Raw genomic sequence first — 24,743 nt, forward strand, 5'->3', positions numbered from 1 at the left:
TAGAAATAGAAAGCATATTTTATTTTCTTATATAGGGTGTCTGATCCAATTACAGTACAAAACAACATTATAGCAGTCTTCCCATAACAACAAAGGCAAGTGAAAAGTTTGAGAAAAGTAATTTGTTTGTTTTTTTTTGCTGAATTTTCAGCAAAGTATACAGTTTTTTTCCTACGTTCATTTAGTTGACTGAAGTTCAATAACTGGCGCTCAATAAGTAAACCATGATGGGCGCTTGCGATTTCTTTCTAGAATTCTTTTTCCTTCATCCTCTGGACGTGGCTTTTCCCCTTCATAGAGAACTACACTCTCTACGGTTGGAGCTTTGAATGGTCCTCCTTCCTTTTCCTTTATAGCATCCCGGATGAGGTGGGTTTCATGGCGAACTTTCTCATAACAAAATGGACACAACACATGTTTTAGTTTTAGGTGTCCACATTCAAGGCACACGTCGATGTTGTTCTAAAGAAGAAAGAATTAAATTAGATTAATATTATTTATTTGTGGTTTAGTCTCAATTACTACAGTGCTATAAAGAAGCACTTTGTCGACTAAACATTAAAGAGAGATGGAAGTTATACATTAAAAGACACTCCATATGAGACTACCCATAAATTAAATTAAACAAAATTGCAATGCACGTATCTTATTTAAGGGATATGAAACTCAAAAATACACATTTTAAAAAGTTTCCAATTTACTTCTATTACCAATTGCTTTGTTGAAGAGATAGGTGTGTAGGGCACTATATGGCAGGAAATAGTGCTGTCATCTAGTGCTTTTGCAAAACTGCTGCCCAATAGTGCTAGAAGGAAATTAGAAAGTTGTTTGAAACTGTATGCTCTAGATGAATCATGAGAAAAAAAATATTTGGGTTTCCTGTCCCTTTTACTTTGGTTTCTGTTGTAAAAATTGTGTGTGTCCCACAATCCATAGACAGGCCAAACATTCTGTAACCTAAGAATGTTACAAATAGCATGGAATATATATATATATATTTTATTATTTATTTATATTATCCAATTGTGACCAAATAGGACTAATAGTAAATGGGTCTGTGCACTGCTCTAAGCAATAACTGTATAGTATATTAAGCTGGTTCAGGCAATCTGTGGCATACTTAAAGGGACACTGAACACACAATTTTTCTTTCATAATTCAGGTAGAGTATACAATTTTAAACAACATTCCAATTTACTTCTATTATCTAATTTGCTTCATTTTTTAGATATCCTTTGCTGAAGAAATAGCAATGCACATGGGTGAACCAATCACACAAGGCATCTATGTGCAGCCAATAATCAGCAGCTACTGATTCTATCTAAATATGCTTTTCAGGAATATAGAGTGACAAGTGGAGAAAGCGCCTACTGTGTACCTCAGCCCGGGAAAAGGTGCACCTAGCAGACACCGAGAGGCAAACTGTATAAGGAGAAAGCCCAGGCGCCTACCAAAAGGAGGCAGGTACTAAACAATCACTGGTAGAAAAACTGATCAGATTAAAAATTAAATTTAATTACATAAAATGACATATATTACATATTGTCATGGATCCATGAAAGCTAACAATATTAAGTTAAAAACATAGGCAATATAAGAACAAACAACAATATAAAATCAACAATAGAATCAGTAGAGTCACTGGTGAGAGGTATGTAGGCGAACTAAACTTAGGTAGAGCTCTGATGTGGTGCAGGGTATTATTAGAATGAGAAGGGTGTGTCCTTCCGCCCTTACTATTCAGTGAAATCGTGTTCCTAATGTGCCATGAATAGTGTAGGAAAATAGTGATGAAATCCAATAAGTGATGCTGGATGTTCAGAGTTTCAACTTGTCCTTGAATAACTTAAAAACAAACAGTGTCAACCATTGATATATAAATCCAAAATATGAAAAAGATAGTTAAAAACGTGTCCGTTGTTAGAACCTCAATCTCTTTGTCAAAACTCAGTGTATAAAAAAGTGGCAGTCTCCAAAATAAAAAGTGGTAGTCTCCAAAAGCAAAAATATAAAGTGGTAATCTCCAAATTGAAAACAAAAATATAAAAATATATAAAAATGTGTTTAAAATAATTGATAGTCTCCAAATTAAAAACAAAAATATAAAGTGGTAATCTCCAAAATGAGAACAAAAAAATGTAAAAGTAAATGAGCGATGTGCACTGTCCTAATCAGACAGTGTCTGCCATGTAACTTGATTGTAGTGATCACCGCTACAGTGTGTGAGGCTAATAAGGCTTGGGGTGTGACAATCTCCTCCTAAAAAAGAAAATGCAAATAGTGTAGATTGTATAACAGTGTGAAACAAATAAAAATAAGGCTTACCAGTGTCTACGCGTTTCGGCCCGTGTCAGGCCTTTCTCAAGACTGGTTTTTTCATTCTGGAAGGTGCCTTATAAAGGATCTTTGACCCCAGGTGTGATTATCAATCACTTCCGGTTGGGGAACTAACGGCGTCTGTTTGTTTATTCCAGACCCTTGTATCTTTGTATATATATTTTGTGTTTTTTGTGTATTTTATTCTGAACAGTTTCATCATGTATAATGTACGATGGAACGTTCTGATAGGGGATTGTTGGTCTCTCTCCTATAAGTAGGCCGTGACATCACTTCCGGTTAGAGACGTACTGAAGCAGTGAATTGTGACAATCTCTTTCAGTATAATATTTTTTACTTATATTCAAATTAGTATCGTGATTTCACAATACTCATACTTTATTATATATATAATAATTATGGATGGAGCATTTGATATAGGAAGAATCTCATTTCCTACTGCTCCGTAAATGACCAGCTCTGATTGGTCATGATGTCACGGGTAGATGCACCTTTAATTGGACGAGGGGATTACTCTGTGTAAACAAATGAAAAAAGCCTTAGACAGACCTTATTGGCCTACTGAGAAGGTGTTACCGGGATCTTTATTTTCATTGGATATTACCATGTAGGTTTATTCTGCTGACCCGTCATATATTTCACGCTATGTCCTTTTATTTAAATAAATCATATGTTTAGAGGAAAGAGGGGGGATATCCTAATGTATAACATTAACACGTGTGTTCTCGATAGACCTTGAAATAAAGTGATATCATGATAAGCTCCAATCCCACGGTCTACTGTTAAGATAGCACTTTAACAGAAATTCTGTGTTTGCAAAACGGAACCGTTCTGTGTAAACCGTTCTGTTTTGGAAAACTACCGTAAATAAATGACAAGGAACATGCTCTTGTGCATATAGAGGGAGTTGTGCTCCCTTTTAGGGCAAACCTAATATAATATTAGTGTATTTGCAAATATGCATTCACCTTCTCTTATTGTCTGTTTGTTAACAGGATCATGCGCGTTGTCACTGAATGCAGAGTGTATATATATCAGAGGTGGTTCAGTCTTGACTCCAAGGACTGTTAGTCCATAGTTGTCTGGTATTTGGCAATATACAGTTAGATTAGATAAAAGTTGTCATGTTCAATTTTTGTATATTATCTTATATTATATCACTCTCACCAATAGATGGTGTCCAATTTTAGAAAAATCTTAAAAAACGGATTAAGTCATACTGATTAATCCTTGAAAAGAGCCTATAATGGATCTAATGGTATCAGTCTGGATGTGGATCATCGCTGTTTCTCTGTCAATTTAGTTTATGTGGAATTTCTATCTAGATATTGATAGATAATATCACTATGACAATGATACTTGCGTATATACTGCCCTCATATTGAAGAGGTAAATTGATATTTAATTCCCAGACATACTATAAAATAGGAGATAGACAAAAAAAAATAAAATAAAAAATAAATAAACATATATATATATACAAAAAACGAAATAAAAAATGAAATGAAAAATGAAATACAGGGTGAGTCAGTAGTTAAAACCTCTTTAAACACAATCAGCCCCCAGGATATTATGTTGTCCAGTTATGAATTCAAGCAGCGATTGCAATACAGATGGAACTCAATTTCAGACACTATGAAAACCTCTTTACCCCTCCCAAATAGAGTATCATACATGACACAATCCATGCTTAGGAAACAATTCCAAGCAAACATATATATAGGATTATCCTGACAATTTCTCTCTAAGAGTTTGATACACAAAAGGCAAGTAAACCAAGTATAGATCTCCAACTCTCCATATGGGAAACCATTATTGAAATTGCCTTAGAGATAAGATAGTTCCAATAAGTTCTCGTCTGTTAACTACTGACTCACCCTGTATTTCATTTTTTATTTCGTTTTTTTGTATATATATGTATATATATGTATATATATATATATATATATGTGTATATATATATATATATATGTGTATATATATATATATATATATATATGTGTATATATATATATATATATATATATATGTATATATATATATGTGTGTATATATATATATATATATATATATATATATATATATATATATATATATATATATATATATATATATATATATATATATAAGTATGTCTGGGAATTAAATATCAATTTACCTCTTCAATATGAGGGCAGTATATACGCAAGTATCAATGTCATAGTGATATTATCTATCAATATCTAGATAGAAATTCCACATAAACTAATTTGACAGAGAAACAGCGATGATCCACATCCAGACTGATACCATTAGATCCATTATAGGCTCTTTTCAAGGATTAATCAGTATGACTTAATCCGTTTTTAAGATTTTTCTAAAATTGGACACCATCTATTGGTGAGAGTGATATAATATAAGATAATATACAAAAATTGAACATGACAACTTTTATCTAATCTAACTGTATATTGCCAAATACCAGACAACTATGGACTAACAGTCCTTGGAGTCAAGACTGAACCACCTCTGATATATATACACTCTGCATTCAGTGACAACGCGCATGATCCTGTTAACAAACAGACAATAAGAGAAGGTGAATGCATATTTGCAAATACACTAATATTATATTAGGTTTGCCCTAAAAGGGAGCACAACTCCCTCTATATGCACAAGAGCATGTTCCTTGTCATTTATTTACGGTAGTTTTCCAAAACAGAACGGTTTACACAGAACGGTTCCGTTTTGCAAACACAGAATTTCTGTTAAAGTGCTATCTTAACAGTAGACAGTGGGATTGGAGCTTATCATGATATCACTTTATTTCAAGGTCTATCGAGAACACACGTGTTAATGTTATACATTAGGATATCCCCCCTCTTTCCTCTAAACATATGATTTATTTAAATAAAAGGACATAGCGTGAAATATATGACGGGTCAGCAGAATAAACCTACATGGTAATATCCAATGAAAATAAAGATCCCGGTAACACCTTCTCAGTAGGCCAATAAGGTCTGTCTAAGGCTTTTTTCATTTGTTTACACAGAGTAATCTCCTCGTCCAATTAAAGGTGCATCTACCCGTGACGTCATGACCAATCAGAGCTGGTCATTTACGGAGCAGTAGGAAATGAGATTCTTCCTATATCAAATGCTCCATCCATAATTATTATATATATATAATAAAGTATGAGTATTGTGAAATCACGATACTAATTTGAATATAAGTAAAAAATATTATACTGAAAGAGATTGTCACAATTCACTGCTTCAGTACGTCTCTAACCGGAAGTGATGTCACGGCCTACTTATAGGAGAGAGACCAACAATCCCCTATCAGAACGTTCCATCATACATTATACATGATGAAATGGTTCAGAATAAAATACACAAAAAACACAAAATATATATACAAAGATACAAGGGTCTGGAATAAACAAACAGACGCCGTTAGTTCCCCAACCGGAAGTGATTGATAATCACACCTGGGGTCAAAGATCCTTTATAAGGCACCTTCCAGAATGAAAAAAACAGTCTTGAGAAAGGCCTGACACGGGCCGAAACGCGTAGACACTGGTAAGCCTTATTTTTATTTGTTTCACACTGTTATACAATCTACACTATTTGCATTTTCTTTTTTAGGAGGAGATTGTCACACCCCAAGCCTTATTAGCCTCACACACTGTAGCGGTGATCACTACAATCAAGTTACATGGCAGACACTGTCTGATTAGGACAGTGCACATCACTCATTTACTTTTACATTTTTTGTTCTCATTTTGGAGATTACCACTTTATATTTTTGTTTTTAATTTGGAGACTATCAATTATTTTAAACACATTTTTATATATTTTTATATTTTTGTTTTCAATTTGGAGATTACCACTTTATATTTTTGCTTTTGGAGACTACCACTTTTTATTTTGGAGACTGCCACTTTTTTATACACTGAGTTTTGACAAAGAGATTGAGGTTCTAACAACGGACACGTTTTTAACTATCTTTTTCATATTTTGGATTTATATATCAATGGTTGACACTGTTTGTTTTTAAGTTATTCAAGGACAAGTTGAAACTCTGAACATCCAGCATCACTTATTGGATTTCATTACTATTTTCCTACACTATTCATGGCACATTAGGAACACGATTTCACTAAATAGTAATGGCGGAAGGACACACCCTTCTCATTCTAATAATACCCTGCACCACATCAGAGCTCTACCTAAGTTTAGTTCGCCTACATACCTCTCACCAGTGACTCTACTGATTCTATTGTTGATTTTATATTGTTGTTTGTTCTTATATTGAACACCAGGATTTTTCCGGTGTGGCAGCAGGAGATGCAAATCTTGTTCCTATGCGACTTTTGGGAGCAGCTTTGTGTCTTCTGCTACTAATAAATCTTTTCAGATTAGAGAACACATGACCTGTAATTCTTGTTATGTTGTTTATCTTCTGACATGCAAGGGATGTTTCAGGCAGTATGTAGGTCAAACGACCCGTGCCATGAAGGACCGTTTTTTAGAACACTTACGCTCCATTGAGGATCCGGAGTCAACTACTCCAATATCCCTGCATTTCAGAAGATATCATAACTCAGACAGTTCTTTGTTGACATTCCAGGCTATCCAAATGATCCCCAGACACCCCAGAGGAGGTAATCGAGGTTTGATCCTCAGTAAAAAAGAGGTGTTTTGGATTTTTCATTTGGATACCCGCCTTCCCATTGGTTTAAATTCAGAGTGGGATGTTAAGTTATATGTTGATCAATAGCATTATTATTATAGTTTCATTTCTTGATATTGTCTGACACAGTATTATTATTCACCTTACTGTCTCTTTAAATTTTCGCCTAGCAGTATATATATATGTTTTTCAATTTTCTTTTTCATTTCATCATCTTTTTATTTTAGGGTAACAGGTGGTTTATTTATTCATTCATATTTTTTATTTTTTATTGTTTAACATGTTTGCAATGTTATTTGTTTTGTTTTTCCATATGGCAAATTATCATATGTATTACCTGTTTCCCTATTAAAGTTTAAAGACTATGGATTGTGAACTGCTCTCACACATCACTCCTTACTGCACACCCACTTTTTACAGCCAGCATTGGGTCCTCTTACTATTGGACCGGCAATTAAATGGGAGTGTTCCCTGCCTAGATATAAGGCTCTATTCAGTCTGTGTGCAGTACGGTCACTGATGAATATGTGATATATCCACAGGAAACGCGTCTGACCTTATTAACTTTTATTCCCGGTGGAGCCAGCCACCATACACTTCTGGCCTTGTAATGTGATGTTTATTTATGCATTGCATTAAATCTACCTTTTGAGCATTTTACTGTGTGCCTTCAGTTTCTTTAACGCCGGGTGCGCTGACTCCTTGTGTTTGCTTTGTTCTTATATTGCCTATGTTTTTAACTTAATATTGTTAGCTTTCATGGATCCATGACAATATGTAATATATGTCATTTTATGTAATTAAATTTAATTTTTAATCTGATCAGTTTTTCTACCAGTGATTGTTTAGTACCTGCCTCCTTTTGGTAGGCGCCTGGGCTTTCTCCTTATAAATATGCTTTTCAGTAAAGAATATCAAGAGCATGAAGCAAAACTAGATAATAGAAGTAAATTAGAATGTTGTTTAAAATTGCATGCTCTTTCTAAATCATGAAAGAAAAAAAAATGGGTTTCATGTCCCTTTAACCCCTTAACGACCGAGGACGTGCAGGGTACGTCCTCAAAAAAAAGGCAGTTAACGCCTGAGGACGTACCCTGCACGTCCTTGGTGTGGAAAGCAGCTGGAAGCGATACTGCTCGCTTCCAGCTGCTTTCCGGTTATTGCAGTGATGCCTCGATATGGAGGCATCCTGCAATAACGCTAGATGGCCATCCGATGCAGAGAGAGCCACTCCGTGGCCCTCTCTGCACCGGACATCGATGGCCGGTATCGTTGGTGGGTGGGAGCCGACTTGGGAGGCGGGTGGGCGGCCATCGATGGGCCGGGTAATGTAGAGGGGGGCGGGATCGGGGGCAGGGCCGATGGGGGCACGTGCACGGGGGGGGCGGCGGGCGGGCGGGCGCGTGCACGGGGTGGGAGCGGGAGGGAACGCTACACTACAGAAAATCAAAGTTTGAAAAGTTTGAGAAAGGGGTATCTGAATTAAAAAATATGTAAATCGAATGTATCTAGGAGGGGGTGGGGGGTTGGTCTTTGGTGGGGCAGGGAGCTACACTACAGAAAAGGGGAAAAATGAAAAAATATAAGCAATTTTATTCTAAACTGGGTACTGGCAGACAGCTGCCAGTACCCAAGATGGCGGCCATTAAGACAGAGGGGGAGAGTTAGAGAGCTGTTTGGTGGGGGATCAGTCAGGTTGGGGGCTAAAGGGGGGTCCTACAGAGCAGCATATGTAAATATGCCTTTTCTTTAAAAAAAAAAAAGCCCAAATATAGCTTTTATTTTAGTACTGGCAGAGTTTCTGCCAGTACTTAAGATGGCTGGGACAATTGTGGGGTGGGGGAGGGAAGAGAGCTGTTTGGGAGGGATCAGGGGGTCTGATGTTTCAGGTGAGAGGCTAAGCTCTACACTAAAGCTAAAATTAACCCTGCAAGCTCCCTACAAGCTACCTAATTAACCCCTTCACTGCTAGCCATAATACGTGTGATGCGCATTTAGCGGCCTAAGTACCAAAAAGCAACGCCAAAGCCATATGTGTCTGCTATTTCTGAACAAAGGGGATCACAGAGAAAAATTTACAACCATTTATGCCATAATTGCACAAGATGTTTGTAAATAATTTCAGTGAGAAACAAAAAGTTTGTGAAAAAGGGAACTTTTTTTTTTATTTGATCGCATTTGGCGGTGAAATGGTGGCATGTAATATACCAAAATGGGCCTAGATCAATACTTTGGGTTGTCTGCTACACTAGACTAAAGCTAAAATTAACCCTACAAGCTCCCTAATTAACCCCTGCACTGCTGGGCATAATACACGTGTGGTGCGCAGCGGCATTTAGCGGCCTTCTAATTACCAAAAAGCAATGCCAAAGCCATATATGTCTGCTATTTTTGAACAAAGGGGATCCCAGAGAAAATTTTACAACCATTTATGCCATAATTGCACAAGCTGTTTGTAAATAATTTCAGTGAGAAACCGAAAGTTTGTGAAAAAGTGAACGATTTTTTGTATTTGATCGCATTTGGCGGTGAAATGGTGGCATGAAATATACCGAAATTGGCCTAGATCAATACTTTGGGATGTCTTCTAAAAAAAAATATATACATGTCAAGGGATATTCAGGGATTCCTGAAAGATAACAGTGTCCCAATGTAACTAGCGCTAATCTTGAATAAAATGGTTTGGAAATAGCAAAGTGCTACTTGTATTTATGGCCCTATAACTTGTAAAAAAAGCAAAGAACATGTAAATATTGGGTATTTCTAAACTCAGGACAAAATTTAGAAAATATTTAGCATGGGTGTTTTTTGGTGGTTGTAGATGTGTAACAGATTTTGGGGGTCAAAGTTAGAAAAAGTGTGTTTTTTCCACTTTTTTCTCATATTTTATAATTTTTTTTATAATAAATTATAAGATATGATGAAAATAATGGTATCTTTGGAAAGTCCATTTAATGGCGAGAAAAACTGTATATAATATGTGTGGGTACAGTAAATGAGCAAGAGGAAAATTACAGCTAAACACAAACACCGCAAAAATGTAAAAATAGCCTTGGTCCCAAACGGACAGAAAATGGAAAAGTGCTCTGGTCACTAAGGGGTTAAAGGGACACTCATTCAAAATTAAACTGTCATTATTCAGATAGAGCATACCATTTTAAACAACTTTCCAATTTACTTCCATTATCTAAATGTGCACAGTCTTTTTATATTTAAATTTTTTGAGTCACCAGCTCCTACTGAGCATGTGCAAGAATAAGTGTGTATGCATTTCTGAATGGCTGATGGCTGTCACATGGTACGTGTATGCATTTGTGATTGGCTGATGGCTGTCACATGGTACAGGGGGAGTGGAAATAGACATAACTTAAATTTGTCAGAAAAAAATCTACTATTCATTTGAAGTTCAGACTAAGTGCTATTGCATTGTCTTGTTATCTTTCATCTGTTGATTATGCAAATCTACTGTGTTGACTGGTCCTTTAAGCACAGAAACTCATCCTCTCTAGGGAGTGTGATACAAGCATATCTGTACAGCAAAAGCAAACATTTTCATTAAAGAGTTTAATAAAATAGGAATACAATTTTGAGTTTTATGTCCATAATGCATCAATTTAAATACATTTTTTTTAATTTTTCAGAGGCAAGATAAAGCTTATCATGAGCTCCATATTTATTGATGTTAAACTTTAGCTAATCACACCATATATGTAATCTTTGCCATTAAAAAAAGTAAGTGTACCTTATTTTTAAATCTACCAGTGTAAAGGGTTAAATCTGTGCCTAAATTAGTAATGTTAAGATTACAATGTTATGCAGGCCCACTGGGATGAACACTTTTTTTTTTTTTACAATTCCAATGAACATCCAATCAGTGTGTGTGTCATATGACACTCTTGAAGTCCAGCCCTTTGAAAGCCTATGTAGAGAGTAGGTAGGACTGCTCTCTATATCGCAGCCCAGCCAAAAGAGGAAATGTTTATAATTATCAAACAACTATAAATAAAATTAAACAAGTAAATAGAAATACTTATCACTAATACCATCTTCGTACAGGAAGTTTCTTTTTTATCTTACTTTCATTAAAGGGACAGTCTACTCTTATTTAAAAAGATAGATAATCCCTTTATTACCCATTCCCCGTTTTTGCATAACCAACACAGTTATATTAATATACTTTTTACCTCTGTGATTACCTTGTATCTAAGCCTCTGCAGACAGCCTCCTTATCTAAGTGCTTTTGACAGACATGCAGTGTAGTCAATCAGTGAAGACTCCTAAATAACTTCACGGGAGTGAGCACAATGTTATCTATATGACACACATGAACTAACACTGTCTAACTGTGAAAAACTTTCAAAATGCTCTGAGCTAAGAGGCGGTTTTCAACGGTTTAGAAATAAGTTTGAGCCTAGCTAGGTTTAGCTTTTCAAAAATACCACCAAGGGAACAAAGCAAATTTGATGATGAAGGTAAATTGGAAAGTTGTTTAAAATTGCATGCCCTATCTGAATCATGAAAGTTTAGTTTTGACTTTACTGTCCCTTTAATTCTTTGTTAGCACCCACTTAATACCTGTTTTTTTCCGTACTTACTTTATGTATTGCAAGTAAAGGTTAGATTGCATTTGCCACGGATAAGTCACATAACAAAATGTGTCTGTGGGCAGAGTGTATGCACGATATGGTAATTGTTTTTGTGTCCATTTTGACAGATCAGTGACATTGCTGACAAGTCATATTGTGCACTTCAGTTTAGTGTGAACAATACACAGCGGGAACTTACAATTTTGCAGCGGCTGTATTGCTCTATATTATTCATGGGAGCTAACTTTTAAACTGTGTAAAAAATACAAATATTAAAAATTTCTGCTCACAAAGTACAGCTGTTAAAAATCAGGCAACATCACTGATCTGTGACTATGCACAGCTTCGTTCAAAGGGTGAAATAATGTGTGTGCTCCCTGTTTGAAGAGTTGAAGCTTCACCAAACAGCACTGGGTTACAAGACAGCTACAGATGAGGAAAAATAATAGCATGCTGAATAGTAAAACTTCCGCTGTAGTTGTACCTAGCAGTTGAATATCCCTTTAATTTAGATACTTACTGTTTAAATACAAAAACGGGTGACAACTAATTAGCAACATGTATCACAGTTAGCTAGTTAATATAAGAGGGAGTAGAGTGTAGATTAAACAAGTATTTCATTGCATGCATTGCCTAAACAGTAGGTCTGTAGCCACCAATAAGCAAGCGCTATCCAGGGTGCTAAACCTAAAATGGGCCGGCTCCTAAGCTTTACGTTTCTCCTTTTTAAATAAAGATAGCAAGAGAATGTAGAAAAATTGACAATAGGATTAAATTAGTAAATTGCTTAAAATTGCATGCTCTATCTGAATTCATGAAAGAAAAAAAAAATGGGTATCATATCCCTTCAAGCACTGAAATTTTTACTTGCTATCACTCTCTATAACCACCGACTGAGAGGTTGATTTCTTCTTGCTGTCTCTTGCTTACATAGCTTTTCTACAGAGAATACTGCAGTATTCATATTCTCTGTATGGGTGTAGCTAAAACAAGCAAAAGCAGCTATTTAAAAGTGACATAATAAAGGAAAATGAGTTTATTTATAAATAACTTTAAAAACTCCAGGAAATAAAATGGATTATTTAACACATGTTAAAAGGGGATATATTAAATATACAGTACAATGCCCCTTTAAAAGGGACACTAAACCCAAAAACTTTTTCTTTCATGATTCAGTTAAAGAATATAATTTTGAACAACATTCCAATTTACTTATATTATCTAATTTCCTTCATTCTTTAGCTATACTTTGTTGAAGAAATAGCAATGCACATGGGTGAGCCAATCAAATGAAGCATCTATGTGCAGCAACCAATCAGCAGCTACTAAGCCTATATGGATATGGTTTTTTTGCAAAGGATATCAAGAGAATGAAACAAATTAGATAATAGAAGTAAATTAGAAAGCTGGATACAATTGCATGTTCTTTCTAAATCATGCAAGAACGAATTTGGGTTTCATGTCCCTTTAAAGGGACACTGAACCCCAATTTTTTTTTCGTGATTCAGATAGAGCATGACATTTTAAGCAACTTTCTAATTTACTCCAATTATCACATTTTCTTCATTCTCTTGGTATCTTTATTTGAAATGCAAGAATGTAAGTTTAGATGCCGGCCCATTTTTGGTGAACAACCTGGGTTGTTCTTGCCGATTGGTGGATAAATTGATCCACCAATAAAAAGTGCTGTCCAGAGTACTGAACAAACAAAAAAACTTAAGATGCCTTCTTTTTCAAATAAAGATAGCAAGAGAACGAAGAAAAATTGATAATAGGAGTAAATTAGAAAGTTGCTTAAAATTGCATGCTCTATATGAATCACAAAAGAAAAAAATGGGTTCAGTGTCTCCTTTAAGCCTCTCAACATATTCCTTGATCATGTATTAACATGCTGATCCTCTGCTGAGGTTTAAAGTACATTCACCAAACAAGATACTCTCTCCCCAAACACACAAAGATTTTACCTTCTCTTTTACAAGTTTATTAGGATTCCTTCGCCTGCAACGATTGACTTCAATTGTCCTTCTGCTTTTAGGTGCTGCCATCCAAAATATGCTGTCCAGAAAACTGGGAGAAGTTTCATTATCAGCTGAATTTGTTTCTTCAGTTGAGTAGGAGGAGGGAGCCTGAACTGCTAGGGCTGCTCCAAAAACAAGAAATAAAAATACAACAGATAAGAGTAGTTCTTAGAATGTACAAGATTAAGACCACACTACATTAAAGAGAAATTTAAAAAGGGACATAACGTAAAATTGTTTTGCCCCTTAATGTGCTTACAATGATTTGTTATATTAACTGCAGGATATTAAATATTTGGGAAATTGCTCTTTTATGTGTATTTGAAATAGCGTGTTTTGCTCATTAAAAAAAAAAAAAAAAAAAAAAAAAAAAAACTAATTGTTCTCAAAAACATTTCCATTTTAATGGGCTGAGCCTACAGGAAAAGCAGATATAATTTTTACAAAGAAATAGTAATTATGGTTGGTGGTTAAACTTATCAAAATTAACTATTTAAATTGCAAGAATAAACTTGAGGAAGCAATATCAAATATATTTAGACACCGTACTGTAATTTTTAAAAACGGTTTACCTTTGGTTTGACATTTCAAATAGCATTTTTTTCCTGTTGAAGCCTCTACCCAAGCTAAAATGTCAATACTGCAATGATGACTATAGAAAAGCTATGTAAACAAAGGAAATCATAAGAAATCCCCCTCCCAGAGGTAGGTGGGAGAGAGAGGCCAGCCCCTTTTAAAGAGTGTTCCTAGATTAGATATAAATACAATAAACTTTAATCTGCTACTTGCCCGAGTACACTATTCAACTGGTGTAACAAGTCATTGGGAAAACAAATGATAGTGCAATGACCAATTAAAGGGACAAGAAACCCAAACAAAGGATACCTAAATAATGAAGCAAATTAGATAATAGAAGTAAAGTTGTTTACTATTGTATGCTCTGTCTGAATCATGAAAGAAAAAAAATGGGTTTCCTGTCCCTTTAAAGAAAGATAAAACCGTATTCAACGCAGTAGGAAAGGAAACACCTGATAGGCTGAAAAGTGTACGCATCCCCTTGAGAAAGCGGCCAGTAGCAGCTGGGAAACGCATTGGGTCGGATAGTGTGTGGTGCAGACTTTATACTGACAGGGAGAAGAGATGGATCACATAAGGAATGTTCCGGGTGGTGACGTCACAAGCCGACACGGACAATCGTTAACCTAGTGATTTAAGCATGATCCTAACTCCAACAGTATAGTTTATACTGTTATTCAAAGCTTTGTATCCTATTCTGTTTGTGAGTAGGTTGCTATTTTAAACTCTGTTATTTAAGTTTTTATACTATTGTGGGCTTTTTCTCTTTGTGCTTTTAGTACTGTGAACACATTTCAGCCTATCAGTCGCTCCCTTTCCTATTGCGTTGAATATAGCTTTCAATAATCTTATTAGGAGATTATTCTTTGGAAGTTTATGCGTTATCCTATTTGGCCCTATGGAATTTTCTTCTAAAGTGAGATAAAACACCTTGCAATCACAAGCCTCAAATTGTATGTTGCAATAAATTAAAATATAGTGTGTGAAAGATTTATGAACAGATTAACACATTGTTTACTATAATTGTTTTTAAGTGGGCAGACTAACCACAACCATTTGCGTTAATTTGAAAAGCCATTCTGAACGTGTCACTAGGAGTAGACACTGATAGCCATTATAATTTTGTTAGAAAACCATCCATTGTTTTACAGCTCCTTATCTTTGCTGAGGCCATTTGGGGACTGATATATAGCAGAATTAGGCTTGTGAAGTATGCTCTTACAATTTTCTCAGAAAAACATAATTTATGTAAGAACTTACCTGATAAATGCATTTCTTTCATATTGGCAAGAGTCCATGAGCTTGTGACGTATGGGATATACAATCCTACCAGGAGGGGTAAAGTTTCCCAAACCTCAAAATGCCTATAAATACACCCCTGACCACACTCACAATTCAGTTTAAGGAATAGCCAAGTAGTGGGGTGATAAAGAAAGGAGTAAAAAGCATCAACAAAGGAATTTGGAAATAATTGTGCTTTATACAAAAAAATCATAACCACCATAAAAAGGGTGGGCCTCATGGACTCTTGCCAATATAAAAGAAATGAATTTATCAGGTAATTTCTTACCTAAGAATGAGTCCATGAGCTAGTGACGTATGGGATAGCAATACCCAAGATGTGGAACTCCACGCAAGAGTCACTAGAGAGGGAGGGATAAAATAAAAAACAGCCATTTTTCGCTGAAGAAAATTACTCCACAACCCAAAATATAAGTTTATTCTCATAAATGAAAGGAAAAAACTTAAAATATAAGCAGAAGAATCAAACTGAAACAGCTGCCTGAAGAACTTTTCTACCAAAAGCTGCTTCCGAAGAAGCAAATACATCAAAACGGTAGAATTTAGTAAATGTATGCAAAGAAGACCAAGTTGCTGTTTTGCAAATCTGATCAACTGAAGCTTCATTCCTAAAAGCCCACTAAGTGGAAACGGATCTAGTAAAATGAGCTGTAATTCTCTGAGGCGGGGCTTGACCCGACTCCAAATAAGTTTGAAGAATCAAAAGCTTTAACCACGATGCCAAGGAAACGGCAGAAGCCTTCTGACCTTTCCTAGGAACAGAAAAGATAACAAGTAGACTAGAAGTCTTCCTGAAATCTTTAGTAGCTTCAACATAATATTTCAGAGCTCTCACCACATCCAAAGAATGTAAAGATCTCTCTAAAGAATTCTTAGGATTAGGACACAAGGAAGGGACAACAATTTCTCTATTAGTTAGAATACACAACCTTAGGTAAGAATTTAAATGAAGTCCGCAAAACTGCCTTATCCTGATGAAAAATCAGAAAAGGAGATTCACAAGAGAGAACAGATAATTCAGAAACTCTTCTAGCAGAAGAGATGGCCAAAAGGAACACAACTTTCCAAGAAAGAAGTTTAATGACCAAAGAATGCATAGGCTCAAATGGAGGAGCTTGTAAAGCCTTCAAAATCAAATTAAGACTCCAAGGAGGAGAGATTGATTTAATGACAGGCTTGATACGAACCAAAGCCTGAACAAAACAGTGACTATCAGGAAGTTTAGCAATCTTTCTGTGAAATAAAACAGAAAGAGCAGAGATTTGTCCCTTCAAGGAACTTGCAGACAAACCCTTATCCAAACCATCCTGAAGAAATTGTAAAATTCTAGGAATTCTAAAAGAATGCCAAGAGAATTTATGAGCGGAACACCATGAAATGTAAGTATTCCAAACTCGATAATAAATCTTTCTAGGAACAGATTTACGAGCCTGCAACATACTAATAATCACAGAATCAGAGAAACCTCTATGACTAAGCACTAAGCGTTCAATTTCCATACCTTCAAATTTAATGATTTGAGATCCTGATGGAAAAACAGACCTTGAGACAGAAGGTCCGGCCTTAATGGAAGTGGCCAAGGTTGACAACTAGACATCCAAACAAGATCCGCATACCAAAACCTGTGAGGCCATGCTGGAGCCACCAGCAACACAAATGATTGCTCCATGATTATCTTGGAGATCACTCCTGGCAGAAGAACTAAAAATATAAGCAGGTTGATAACACCAAGGAAGTGTCAACGCATCCACTGCTTCCGCCTGAGGATCCCTGGACCTGGACAGGTACCTGGGAAGTTTCTTGTTTAGATGAGAAGCCATCAGATCTATTTCTGGAAGATCCCACATCTGAACAACCTGAGAAAACACATCTGGATGGAGGGACCACTCCCCTGGATGTAAAGTCTGACAGCTGAGATACTCCGCTTCCCAATTGTCTATATCTGGGATATGAACCACAGAAATTAGACAGGAGCTGGATTTCGCCCAAGCAAGTATCCGGGATACTTCTTTCATAGCTTGGGGACTGTGAGTCCCACCATGATGATTGACATATGCCACAGTTGTGATATTGTCTGTCTGAAAACAAATGAACGGTTCTCTCTTCAACAGAGGCCAAATCTGCAGAGCCCTGAAAATCGCAAGAAGTTCCAAAATATTGATTGGTAATCTCGCCTCTTGAGATTTCCAAACCCCTTGTGCTGTCAGAGATCCTCAGACAGCTACCCAACCTGAAAGACTCGCATCTGTTGTGTTCACAGTCCAGGTTGGACGAACAAAAGAGGCCCCTAGAACTATACGATAGTGATCTAACCACCAAGTCAGAGATAGTCGAACATTGGGATTTAAGGATATTAATTGTGATATCCTTGTATAATCCCTGCACCATTGGTTCAGCATACAAAGCTGGAAAGGTCTCATATGAAAACGAGCAAAGGGGATCGAGTCCGATGCTGCAGTCATGAGACCTAAAACTTCCATTCACATAGCTACTGAAGGGAATGACTGAGACTGAAGGTTCCGACAGGCTTAAACCAATTTCAAACGTCTCTTGTCTGTTAGAGACAGAGTCATGGACACTGAATCTATCTGGAAACCTAAAAAGGTGACCTTTGTCTGAGAAATCAAATAACTTTTTGGTAAATTGATCCTCCAACCATGTTTTTGAAGAAACAACACTAGTTGATTTGCGTGAGATTCAGCAGAATGTAAAGACTGAGCTAGTACCAAGATATCGACCAAATAAGGAAACGCTGCAATACCCGCTCTCTGATTACAGAGAGTAGGGCACCGAGAACCTTTGAAAAGATTCTTGGAGCTGGCGCTAGGCCAAATGGAAAAGCGACAAATTGGTAATGCTTGTCTAGAAAAGAGAATCTCAGAAACTGATAATGATCTGGATGAATCGGAATATGAAGATATGCATCCTGTAAGTCTATTGTGGACATATAATGTCCTCGCTGAACAAAAGGCAGAATAGTCCTTATAGTCACCATTTTGAAAGTTGGCACTCTTACATAACGATTCAAAATTTTCAGATCCAGAACTGGTCTGAATGAATTTTCTTTCTTTGGGACAATAAATAGATTTGAATAAAACCCCAGACCCTGTTCCTGAGATGGAACTGGCATGATAACCCCAGAAAACTCCACTTCTGAAACACACTTCAGGAAAGCCTGAGCCTTTACTGGATTTGCTGGGATGCGCGAGAAAAAATATCTTCTCACAGGAGGTCTTACTCTGAATCCTATTTGGTACCCCTGAGAGACAATGCTCAGAATCCATTGATTTTGGACAGAATTTGTCCGAACATCCTTGAAAAGTCTTAATCTGCCCCCTACCAGTTCAGATGGAATGAGGGCTGCACCTTCATGTGGACTTGGGGGCTGGCTTTGGTCTCCTAAATGGCTTGAATCTATTCCAATTTGAGGAAGGCTTCCAATTGGAAACAGATTCATTGGGGGAAGGATTAGGTTTCTGTTCCTTATTCTGTCGAAAGGAACGAAAACCGTTAGAAGCTTTAGATTTACCCTTAGGTCTTTTGTCCCGAGGCAAAAAAACTCCCTCCCCCCCAGTGACAGTTGAAATAATCGAATCCAACTGAGAACCAAATTACTTATTACCTTGGAAAGAAAGAGATAGCAATCTGGACTTATAAGTCATATCAGCATTCCAAGATTTAAGACACAAAGCTCTTCTAGCTAAAATAGCTAAAGACAGAGATTTAACATCAATTTTGATGATATAAAAAATGGCATCACAAATAAAATGATTAGCATGTTGAAGCAAGCGAACAATGCTAGACAAATCAGAATCCAATTCTTGTTGCGCTAAATTTTCCAACCAAAACGTTGATGCAGCTGCAACATCAGCCAGGGAAATTGCAGGCCTAAGAAGATGATCTAAATATAAATAGGATTTCCTTAGATAAAATTCAAGTTTCCTATCTAAAAGATCTACTATCTTCCTTAGGAATAGTAGTACGTTTAGCAAGAGTAGAGATAGCCCTATCAACTTTGGGGATCTTTTCCCAAAACTCTAAAGTAACTGCTGGCAAAGGATACAATTTTTTAAACCTTGAAGAAGAAATAAAAGTAGTACCAGGCCTATTCCATTCCTTAGAAATCATATCGGAAATAGCACCAGGAACTGGAAAAACCTCTGGAATAACTACAGGAGGTTTATAAACAGAATTTAAACGTTTGCTAGTTTTAATATCAAGAGGACTAGTTTCCTCCATATCCAATGTAATTAACACTTCTTTTAACAAAGAATGAATATACTCCATTTTAAATAAATAAGTAGATTTGTCAGTGTCAATATCTGAGGCAGGATCTTCTGAACCAGATAGAACCTCATCAGATGAGGATAATTCAGTATGTTGTTGGTCATTTGAAATTTCATCAACTTTATGAGAAGTTTTAAAAAGACCTTTTACGTTTATTAGAAGGCAGGATGGCAGACAAAGCCTTCTGAATAGAATCAGCAATAAATTATTTTAAATTCACAGGTATATCTTGTACATTAGATGTTGAAGGAACAGCAACATGCAATGTACTATTACTGATGGACACATTATCTGCATGTAAAAGTTTACCATGACAACTATTACAAACCACAGCTGGAGATATAACCTCCACAAGTTTACAACAAATGCACTTAGCTTTGGTAGAACTGTTATCATGCAGCAGGGTTCCAACTGTGATTTCTGAGACAGGATCAGATTGAGACATCTTGCAAATGTAAGAGAAAAAACAACATATTAAGCATAATTATCAATTTCCTTATATGGCAGTTTCAGGAAAGGGAAAAAAATGCAAACAGCATAGCCCTCTGATAGAAAAAAAGGCAAGAGGGATATAGGAATGGGGTTTTAAATAATGAAAATATTTGGTGCCAAGTATGACGCACAACACAAACAGAATTTTTTTTTTTTGCCACTAACAACATCTGGAAATGACACACTCACGTCATTGTAGGCCCAACCTTGTGAAGGACTCGGCGTCAACTAAGACGCCGGAAGCGACAAATTAGCGTCATTGAGCGTAACTTCGCGCCAAAAAAGACGCAATATACTTTGGCATTTTGTGCCCTTGCGAGCCTAATTCTGCCCGCAAATTTAAAATGACAGTCAATTGAAAAAAAGACTATACCCCAGGTAAGAAATACATTTTTCCTAAAAAAAAAGCATTTGCCAGATATGAAACTGACAGTCTGCAAAAGGAAATATACTGGAAACCTGAATCATGGCAAATATAAGTACAATACATATATTTAGAACTTTATATAAATACATAAAGTGCCAAACCATAGCTGAGAGTGTCTTAAGTAATAAAAACATACGTACCAAAAGACACCCATCCACATATAGCAGATAGCCAAACCAGTACTGAAACGGTTATCAGTAGAGGTAATGGAATATGAGAGTATATTGTCGATCTGAAAAGGGAGATAGGAGATGAATCTCTACGACCGATAACAGAGAACCTATGAAATAAATCTCCCGTGAGGAAAACCATTGCATTCAATAGGTGATACTCCCTTCACATCCCTCTGACATTCACTGTACTCTGAGAGGAATCAGGCTTCAAAATGCTGAGAAGCGCATATAAACGTAGAAATCTTTAGCACAAACTTACTTCACCACCTCCATAGGAGGCAAAGTTTGTAAAACTGAATTGTGGGTGTGGTGAGGGGTGTATTTATAGGCATTTTGAGGTTTGGGAAACTTTGCCCCTCCTGGTAGTATTGTATATCCCATATGTCACTAGCTCATGGACTCTTGCCAATTACATGAAAGAAATCTACATTTTTCAGGGCTAAAATTACAGGAAAACTGGACAAAAACGATTTAATACAGTTAAAATACTAACCCCATTTTTTCTTTCTTTCACAGATCAGATAGAGCATGCAATTTTAAGCAACTTTCTAATTTACTCCTATTGTCTATTTTTCTTCGTTCTCTTGGTATCTTTATTTGAAAAAGCCTGAATGTAATCTTATGAGAAAGCTTATCTTTGGTTCAGCACCTGGGTAGCGCTTGCCGATTGGTGGCTACATTTAAAGTGATGGTAAACTCGATTGGTATGGAACATATCCATGTAAATAGCATTAAAAAAACACACTTTCATTCATGATTTTTTTTTTAAGTTAAAAATAAAAGTTTTATTATAGATAATCGATCCGATTTTCACATACCCCTTCTCCTCCCGGCGCTGATATACTCCTTTTTTCTTTGGGTGACGTTTTCTCATCTGCCCAATTGATTTTCTGGCCTTTAGGTGGCCAACTCCCCACACAAAATCGCTGGAGGCGGCGGGACCGATACATCAAATCAGTGATCACGGCAGTGAGTGGGATGGAGGGAGGAGGTAGAAGAGGGGGATCCTATGTGGGATCCGTGCTTCTAAAGGGATCTGGGATGGGGTGTTGCTGATAAGGGGGGCAGCTACACTACAGAATTATTATTTTTTTTAATTATTTTTTTTTAATAAAAAAGGCTAAATTTTTACCAAACTGGGTACTGGCAGACAGCTGCCAGTACCCAAAATGGCAGCAAATAGGTAGAGGGGGGAGGGTTAGAGAGCTGTTTGGGGGGGCTTAAGGAGGTTGGGTGGTAAGGGGGATCCTACACTGCAGAAAAGTTTTTTTTTTAAAAAAAACAACAACTTATTTTAGTACTGGCAGACTTTCTGCCAGTACTTAAGATGGTGGTGACAATTGTGAGGTGGGGGAGGGAAAGAGCTGTTTGAGAGGGGTCAGGGAGGGATCAGGGGGTGGGATGTGTCAGGTGGGAGGCTGATCTCTACACTAAAGCTAAAACTAACCCTACAAGCTCCCTAATCAACCCATTCACTGCTTGGCATAATACAAGTGTAGTGCGCAGCAGCATTTAGCGGCCTTCTAATTACCAAAAAGTAATGCCAAAGCCAAAAATGTCTCCTATTTCTGAACAAAGGGGATCCCAGAGAAGCATTTACAACAATTTGTGCCATAATTGCACAAGCTGTTTGTAAATATTTTCAGTGAGAGACCTAAAGTTTGTAAAAAATAAAGAATTTTTTTATTTGATCGCATTTGGCGGTGAAATGGTGGCATGCAATATACCAAAATGGGCCTAGATCAATACTTTGGGTTGTCTAAAAAAATGATTTGGAAATAGCAAAGTGCTACTTGTACTTATTGCCCTATAACTTGACAAAAAATGCAAAGAACATGTAAACATTGGGTATTTCTAAACTCAGGACAAAATTTAGAAATTATTTAGCATGGGTGTTTTTGGTGGTAACAGAATTTGGGGGTCCAAGTTAGAAAAAGTGTGTTTTTTTTCATCATATTTTATCATTTGTTTATAGTAAATTATATGATATGATGAAAATAATGTTATCTTTAGAAAGTCCATTTAAAGAAAAACAGTATATAATATGTGTGGGTACAGTAATTGAGCAAGAGGAAAATTACAGCTAAACACAAACACTGCAGAAATGTAAAAATAGCCCTGGTCCTTAAAGGTAAAAAAATTGAAAAATGGTCTTTCAACTAATGGGTTAAACACACAGTTAGAGCATATAATTGTTTGAATTTAAAGGGACACTATACCAAAAACATTTCTTTCATGATTCAGGAAGAGAATACTATTTTAAACAACATTCCAATTTACTTCTATTATCTAATTTGCTTCATTCTTTAGATATCCTTTGTTGAAGAAATAGCAATGCACATGGGTGAGCCAATCACACGAGGCATCTATGTGCAGCCACCAATCAGCAGCTACTAAGCCTATCTACATATGTTTTTCATCAAAGGATATCAAGAGAATGAAGCAAAATAGATAATAGAAGCAAATTAGAAAGGTGTTTAAAATCGCATGCTCTTTCTAAATCATGAAAGAAAAAAAATTTAGGTTTCATGTCCCTTTAATATTGGAATCTCAAATTAATTTAGGTCCCTATAAGCCAGACTTAAAGTGAAGGTCAATTTTCATGTAAAAAGTGCCCGGTTTTTAAAAAACTATTAAAAACAGGGGCACTTTCATAAATAAAAATTGACATTGCACCGTATTTTAAAAATACGTACCTTTTTCTTCTGAAATGCTGGTTCGCCGTTCTGAAACAAAGCCCCGCCTGCTTCTTCCTGGTTTACTTACCCAGCAATGGCGAAACCGGCTTCCTCCAATCACAGCGTTGCCTCAGGCAATGATTCCCCCGGTGGGGGGGAAGCCATGATTGGAGGATGCCGGAATCATCATTGCTGACGTATGAAGAGGCTTGCAACAGGCTGGTGAAGCACTGGAGCGGCTTCAAGAAGAAAAGGTAAGTATATTTTAATAAAAACGGGTGAAATGTCAATTTTGATGAATGAAAGTGCCCCTGTTTTTAATAGTTTTTAAAACAAAAAACAAAAAAAACAGGCACTTTCACATGAAAATTGACCTTCACTTTAAAGTGACATGAAACCCTTTTTTTGCATGATTCAGATAGAGAATACAAATTTAAACAACTTTCCTAATGTGTTTAATTCTCTTGGTATCCTCTGTTGAAGAAACAGCAATGCACTAATGGGAGCTAGCTGAACACACTGGGTGAGCCAATAACAAGAGGCATATATGTAATAGTAATTGGCTACTATGAAATGATACTATAATGCAAGAAATACATTTTCTAATTCTTCAATGCGTGTAATTTTTGCATTACTATCACTCCCTATATTTGTATTACAGTGGCTCACCTGGGGACGGAGGCTGTAAACCAAGCGCTAGCAGAACACTCTGTTCAACACGCAAACAACATCGTACGAACAACCCAAGCACACCAGCTACTGGCCCAGTGGAGAGCGCCATCTTTACAGCGACCTCCTCAGCTGTCACCTTTTGCACTGACACTCATGCGCATTGCGCACAAGGCACCACGGCTATTGCCATCCACAACATGGCTGCCACCAACCAACATTCGAACCATGCGCACTTCAGACATACTTAATATATTTCTTACAAAACATGACATCGTAAGACCGATGTATTTTATTTTTGCTATAGAATTATAAGTTAGTATCGCATATGTTTCCAGCTATATCTGATACAGAATACACCTATTTAGTGCCTAACTCGTTTTTTATTTTATTTGTAGTTTTTTGTGTTCATAATGTAATAGCACACCGGAATGTTGATGAGTAGTAAAGTTTATGTCCATTCCGAAAGTCCGATCTAAAATAATTAATATGAACTACATTATCCAGCATTCTTTGTAAATTAA

At 36.4% G+C, this 24,743-nt stretch overlaps 1 protein-coding gene across 1 annotated transcript; it reads right to left on the reverse strand.

Moving 5' to 3' along the window:
- On the reverse strand, positions 1–24,359 carry MRPL32 (mitochondrial ribosomal protein L32). Its single transcript, XM_053714544.1, has 3 exons — positions 24,220–24,359; positions 13,562–13,737; positions 1–462 (listed from the first exon to the last, which is right to left on the reverse strand). Exons 1-3 carry the CDS (start codon positions 24,329–24,331, stop codon positions 211–213), a joined length of 540 nt encoding a protein of 179 aa, XP_053570519.1. The 5' UTR covers positions 24,332–24,359; the 3' UTR covers positions 1–210.
- Positions 24,360–24,743: the final 384 nt, after the last annotated feature.

The sequence above is a fragment of the Bombina bombina genome, chromosome 5 (genome assembly GCF_027579735.1).
Source record: "Bombina bombina isolate aBomBom1 chromosome 5, aBomBom1.pri, whole genome shotgun sequence".
Lineage (NCBI taxonomy): Eukaryota > Metazoa > Chordata > Amphibia > Anura > Bombinatoridae > Bombina > Bombina bombina.